This window comes from Anarrhichthys ocellatus, unplaced genomic scaffold (assembly GCF_004355925.1).
Source record: "Anarrhichthys ocellatus isolate YVR2014 unplaced genomic scaffold, GSC_Weel_1.0 scaffold21, whole genome shotgun sequence".
Lineage (NCBI taxonomy): Eukaryota > Metazoa > Chordata > Actinopteri > Perciformes > Anarhichadidae > Anarrhichthys > Anarrhichthys ocellatus.
The window spans coordinates 572,394-578,841 of NW_022280051.1; the positions used below are offsets into that span (position 1 = coordinate 572,394).

At 45.0% G+C, this 6,448-nt stretch overlaps 1 protein-coding gene across 6 annotated transcripts in view; it reads left to right on the forward strand.

Annotated features, from left to right (window-relative positions):
• cacna1c (calcium channel, voltage-dependent, L type, alpha 1C subunit) overlaps positions 1-6,448 on the forward strand; it is a 170,093-nt gene that overhangs the window by 10,940 nt on the left and 152,705 nt on the right. The window contains exon 1 of one of the 6 annotated variants that reach the window (XM_031859300.1): positions 200-1,101. The exons of 4 other annotated variants lie outside the window; for them this stretch is intronic. In XM_031859300.1, coding sequence (XP_031715160.1) covers positions 1,044-1,101 — 58 coding nt within the window. In that variant the 5' untranslated portion in view covers positions 200-1,043. Of the gene's footprint in view, positions 1-199; positions 1,102-6,448 lie in introns of those variants that run through there. One more of the 6 variants, XM_031859301.1, reaches the window with a different exon arrangement.

Consider the following 6,448-nt stretch of genomic DNA (forward strand, 5'->3'; position numbering starts at 1 on the left):
ACACACACACACACACACACACACACACACACACACACACACACACATCTGGAAACAGTCAAAGCGTCTACATGCACGGGGAGGGGGGCTACCTCCCTCTCTCTCTCTCTCTCTCTCCCTCTCTCTCTCTCAGTATCACTGCAGAGCTGAGCTGCAGAGGCAGCAGAGGCAGAGAGAAGACAGAGCTCAAACTCCCGATCAGTGAGACACAGACAGACAGACAGATAGGCAGGCAGACAGACAGGCACACAGACTGACAGACAGAGACACCGCCGGAGCATCATGGACTGGATCAGGACAGAGAAACCGGTCTCCGGATGAGACAGGACGGCCTGGCTTCTGTTTTTGGGGGGGACTCTGCCATAGATACGTGGAATAACCGACAACCTATTGGGAGATTTAACCCCGTGCTACCCGTGATGGAATATTTACTCTCTTCTCATTTTCTAAATTTTCTCCTCTTCTCTTCCTCCTCCTTCTCCTCCTACACTACCTCCACCTCCTCTTCTTCATCCTCGCACAATTTGACACGCTGCTGAAGATGCGCACGAATGCGTCTTTTGCGCACTTCCATTGCGACCGTCACTGACAGCGCCCGTGCTTGGTAACCTTTTGAAACCTTTCTTTTTTTTTGTAAGTCAACCGGGGGAGAGGAGAGAAAGAAAGAAAGCGAGAGAGAGAGAGGGCGAACGAGGTGTGAATTGAATTGAACGCGGTGCTGCTCTCATGTTTCTCGCCTAGGGCCCGGATGTACCGAGAGATGCACCGGTGCGTTTTCCCAACCGGTTCCGCCGAAAGCTCCTTTTTTCTTGCCTTCACCTCCATCATGGGGATTAGGTAATATTCACTCCATCCGAAGACACCCTCCCCATAAACAAAAATAACGGAATACCCAAGACTGTCCGTGTCAGACAGTTCCTTCCTCTTTTTCCCCCTTTTTTAATTTCTTTATTTTTTGGGGGGCTGTTTTTCCTCCGCCTCTCCAGCTTTGCTTGCCCTCTCTCTCTTCCATTCACCTATAGGGATAACGCCGGACTACATTTATGGTAAATGAAAGCAAAAACATGTACATCCCGGAGGACACCCTTGAGAACCATCAAGGTATGTGGTGTCTTTTGTATTTCAAACTGGCAAACATCTTTTAAGTGTGCATAGGAGAGGGAAGGGAGTGAGGGGAGGAGGGAGGGAGGGAGTAAGAGAGGTATGATGGTCTCGAAATGGGGACGGGATGGGGAGAGAGGAGGAGGGGGGGTGGAGGGGAAAGGGAGAGGGGTGTTCGCGCTCTCTCTCTCTTGTTTTCAACAGATGGACAGATGCAGTTCTTTCCTCCACTTTCCCTCTGTGTGCAGTTTGTTCATTAGACCCCCCCCCCCCCTCTTATGTGCCGTTTGTGCAGCAATTGAACTTAATAATCACGCAACAGGGCTGCAGGTAGCCGCGCGAACAGATACGGATGAGGCCTTTTCCTTGCTTGGCTTAGTCCACACTTGTTGGTTTGACAGGCCTGTCCGTCGAGGGACTGTGGCATAATGGGTGGGCAGTTGTCGTATTTAGCCAACAGGCAGTTGTAGGCGGGTGGACGTTGTTGTTGTTTTGGACACGTTTGGAGATCTGGCAGATCTTGCCTCCCCAAGGTTTTCCGTTTTTTGGGGGAATAAACCAAACTGCTCTACGTGTTGTTGGCCATATGTCAGAAATTAAACACGCACACCGGTCACTAAGGAGCTGGAAATTGAGCAGCGCCCACCGATACGCGCGCACTCGGATCGCCATCGATCCTCCCTTCTTCAATAATCAATAGTCGTATTTGTCACGTTACTGTCCAAGTTTGCACCATGTCAGCAGGACTCCTTAATAGCAGCGCGCGGGGGGGGAAATATATCGCCTAGAGATGACAGGTGGCAGAAGGAGGGCCTGCAGGACTTATTTGTCTGCTCACAATTGGGTTGATGGTGTGCTATTTTGGGGGAAGGCAGCGGAGGACAGTCGGTTGATTCGCGCGAGACACGACTGAAGTTCAGCACGAGTACTTTTTTTTCTATGTGTTTAAAAAGCAACACATGTGAAGCGAGTGAATCGAAATCCAGGGCTGTGGTTTGTTTGACGGTGAGGAAAGGGTCTGTTTGCATTGCGCAGTATTACGCGTCGCTCCTTCCACCCACGTTGCAGAGAGCAAAGCCCAGCAACGCGTCGGTTTATGGCCGGCCGGACCTCGTAATTCAGCGAAGGGGCTATTTATCAGATCACCAATGTCGTCGTCATGACCATCATCGTTGTCGTCGTCGTCGCCTTGGTCTACCACTTCCATCACAACCACATACCTCTCTGCCTTGGCGACAGGTTCCATAGCAACAGGGGATGAGGAGAGGGGTGGCGGTGTATGCGTGTGTTTGTGTGTGTGTGTATGTATGCATGTGTGTGTGCGTGCATCTGTGTCGCAGCGAGGCACATTTACCAACAGTTTGTTCAGAGGAGCTACTCATCAAAGGCTGAACGTTACCTGCAGAAGCTGCAATCGAGTTCACATAGTTTGATGATGGGCAGATAAAACACAATGGCATCATAGTGAAGGGCAGGTGTGTGTGTGTGTGTGTGTGTGTGTGTGTGTGTGTGAGTGTGTGTGTACAGTCTGTAAGACAGATCACATTCACCTTGATTGCCATGATGTCATCTTCATCTATTATTATCAAAAAAGGGGCCTTTTAGTCCAAGTTGTCAAAAAAAGTAAAGGGTGTTATCAGCATCACCATTGTCATATAAAGTAGAAGAACTTGAAGAATCAAGTAGATTCTTCAAGTTATTATGGTTACTATTATATGGTTAATATTGCTTTTCATAGGAAAGCATTATTTTCAAGATTATGGAGGCCCTATAGTCCAGCATGAGATGATCAGTGCCAGCAAGCTTTATTGTGGGTGACTAATGCCTTCCAAAAGTCTAATACATGAATTCAAATGTCACAGCAGCAGGTATTTCAGCATCAGTGTGAGTTTACAGCTCAGGGTGCAAAAGAGCAACGCATTACATCAGGCTTGTGAATGCACAGCGTTTGTCTCACTACAACCCTTACTGGTGACTTTCCTGTTCAAGTCAAAGCGAAACAGTACGCCAGACTTCTCCAGATCAGCAGAACTGAATAGAATAACCATATTTGTGATGTTTTCAACCTGATAGAATCCTGTCTGAATAAGCTTTTTTAGCTTCTTGCTTATCTGTGTAATTTAAGTTTATAGGGGCATTTATAGCAACTGTATCTCAGGCTGAAGTCTACCTGGGTGGTGGATTCAGCACCACGGACAGTTCATTCTTCATTTGTCTATTGACAGCTACATGACAGCTATTGAAGAGTTGCAAAGACAAGACATTGTCACTGAGGTATCCCTGATGATGTCCTGCTTTGCTCTAGTAATCATTTTGTCACAGCATTTTTAGTTTAGTTCATTCAATATAGACATCACAGTAGCATTATAATTGTAACATCCATTTATGCACAAGGACCAGATTCACTGGGTTCAGCGTTTGTAGTGAAACACTTTTTACAACACTTGTCCACATAGATGTATTATGTTAAATTGATCTATGGTATTCATTTTCCTTTATTTGTTAAGAGCAGTAGTGAGGGGGAGTATGGAGGTGGATATCATAGGAGGCACTTAATGAGTTTCCCGCAGATGAAAGATGAAGGCACTCTGGTTCAGTGTAGTTATTAGAGAGACCATCCTTTAACAAAAAGTATCAGCAGCCCCATCATTTTAACTCAAACCCAGAGTGTGTACGAAGACGATGAAGCTCTACCAACTCCTTAAACGCTGCCCTGTACCCCGACCTCTCTTCTCTGTCGATGGAGGCCAAAGAAAAGACAAATTTGTTATCTTATATTCTGAGGCTTTTTGTTAGACTTCCTGATACCCGACGCCAGCTGTGTCGTTGGTATTCGATTTCTCTCTCCGTTATCGGTTAGCTTCCATCTTTACATCCGCGCTGTAATTCAAAGAGACTTGATGTAACACATGAATGCACTGAATGCTCATGTTCGCTGAATGAACCAATTATACATCTACAAAATCCAACTTTTTACAAATGAATAGCCGTGCCTGTGTCTTTAAGACGCACAAACACAACCTCGAATCACAGGCTCGTCATTAAATACTGTAGATGATTAGCTGATGTGGCGTTGAAACAAATGCACACCTGTGGCATCTCATGTCATTGTATGTCGAGCAGGGCCATTGTTTGGAACACGTATACACATCCGTGCACACACACACACACACACACACACCACTCATTACAGCAGCAGTTTACGGCAGAGTAATCAGTGAGTTGATTTTCCCTGTGGGCATTGTGCCAGAAGCATGATACCTCCGTTAGGGATATTAATTGGTTTCCGATGGTTACCCCGGGGTGCTGGCCACCTGCCAAATCACCTCACACTAATGATTCGACTTGATATGCTCAGTGATTCCATTGAAGTCACCTCAAAAGACATGTTGCAACCGACCACTGATGTGTCCACTTCATATGCAGCTTCTCACATTCAGCTAATGCAATGTGCCAGGTTGTCAGCAGAGGTTTGTCAAACGCTCACACAAGCAACTTTTCAAGAGCACATGAAAAAAAACCTTCCATTCATTAGCTGGACTTGAAGGACTCAGTTTTGTTAGACACGTTCAAAGATTATCCTAATTGAGAGAATCCATTTCATTTATATATATAATAAATAAATAAATAATATGCATTTTTTGTGAAACCAGTTGTTGCCGTCCACAAATAAAGACAAAAACTAACAAATTTATTTCAAATGTATGAAAAGGAGGTGAAATAAATTCATTGGGTAACTTCCGCCGGACAGTGTGGTGTGATGTGAATACGGCTTTGGAGGTTTTCTTTCAAAACTATGAAAAAACTGACATTCAGGTCTGTATATGTTACATTAAGAGCTATTTTTGCACCATCATTTGCTCTCTAATTTGTGGTCTCTTAAGCCAGCTTGCGTGCCGGTTTTAGCTCAGAGACAATAACGGTGAGGCATCCATTTATTTGAGTCTTAAGCCTTTTGGCGATCACATGTTATCTTCAGCGACTGTCCTCTCTTCAAGACCCGACTATTTGAAGAAAGAATCTTAAGAACCCTGACCAGATCCATTAACAATTTTACATTTTGGCCGGTGAACACAAAGAAAGAAAGAACCCACCTTGTTAGTGCGTTGCAGTCAAGCATGACCCATGTTGATTAGAAACAATATCCTTCTTTACCCCCACTCTCACTTGCCAAACAAAAGCCAGCCAATTGAACTGGCATTTGCGTTCACACACAAGGAAGCGTTAGCGCCTGCATGTCCATTTCTGTTAGCCTTTGGTTGTGTCTGTGAGTAACAGAGAAACATAGAGACGCTGTGTCTCTCTTTGCAGTGATTGTTCCTTGCCACATATTTCAGAGAACGTCATCACCTTCAATAATTGAGTGCTGAGGGAGAACTGTTGCATGTGTGTTTTACATTTCGGGCTCTTTCTCAACCCCTTCTCTCAAATTCATTCAACCGCGGTTTGCTGACAACTGAGCTGCTTTACCAAAGGGATAGGGGTTGTTAATGTAGTAGTTGTTTTTTCGAGTGATATGGTTATTCAGTTTCACTTTGCTCCTGCTTGCTGACTTTGGCCAGCTACTGTTGTTTCAGTTCAGTCTCACTGCTCTCACAAGTGTCAGCAGCATCAGGCAAAAGCTCGACAAACCCTGTCTTGTGAAATACTGTATATTTAATGTCTTCTGAAATATTTCTACAATAATATACTATATATTATAATAATTCTAAAAAAGAGCACTCTGAGAGGTAGAAAAAAGTCTGTGAAACAGAGTCTCACACTGTCAGTTCATAAGGCTTTATGCTCCACGCTACATGTAAAGGATCAGAGTACAGTTGCCACTGTAGGTGTGTTTAAAGACGCGTTAGTCACAGCTAGGTTGTAGCAGCTGTAGCAGAGGATGTAATGAGCGATTATAAGGCCAATCAGCATTAAATAAGTTTATATTGGGGCCTCGGAGTGTGTCAGGGCTTTGACTTAAGCATGTGACTCAACGACAGCTGCTCTTTAACGTAAAACACCATCTGAGAGACAAAAAAGACGGGAAGGAAAGAGGCCAGGGGAGGTGCTAATAGAAGAAGAAATAATAGAACAGAATGGCAGATTGCATTAAAAGATATAAAGGTAGAGAGATAGAGAGAGTAGAGACAAAAAAAAGTGTGGTTTTGGAGATGGAAAAGAGGGATGGAGCAAAAAGACAGGCTGGCGAGGAAACAGAGGGGCAGAAAGGAGCAAATGGAGGCAACCGACGGGGAGAAGAGAGGGATCTGTAAGAGAGAGGAATAAAGAGATGAAATGAGGGAGAGTCAGAGGGATAGCCAGAGAAGTGAGGGAGCTCAGGAGGAGGAGGAGAAGGGGGGGGGGG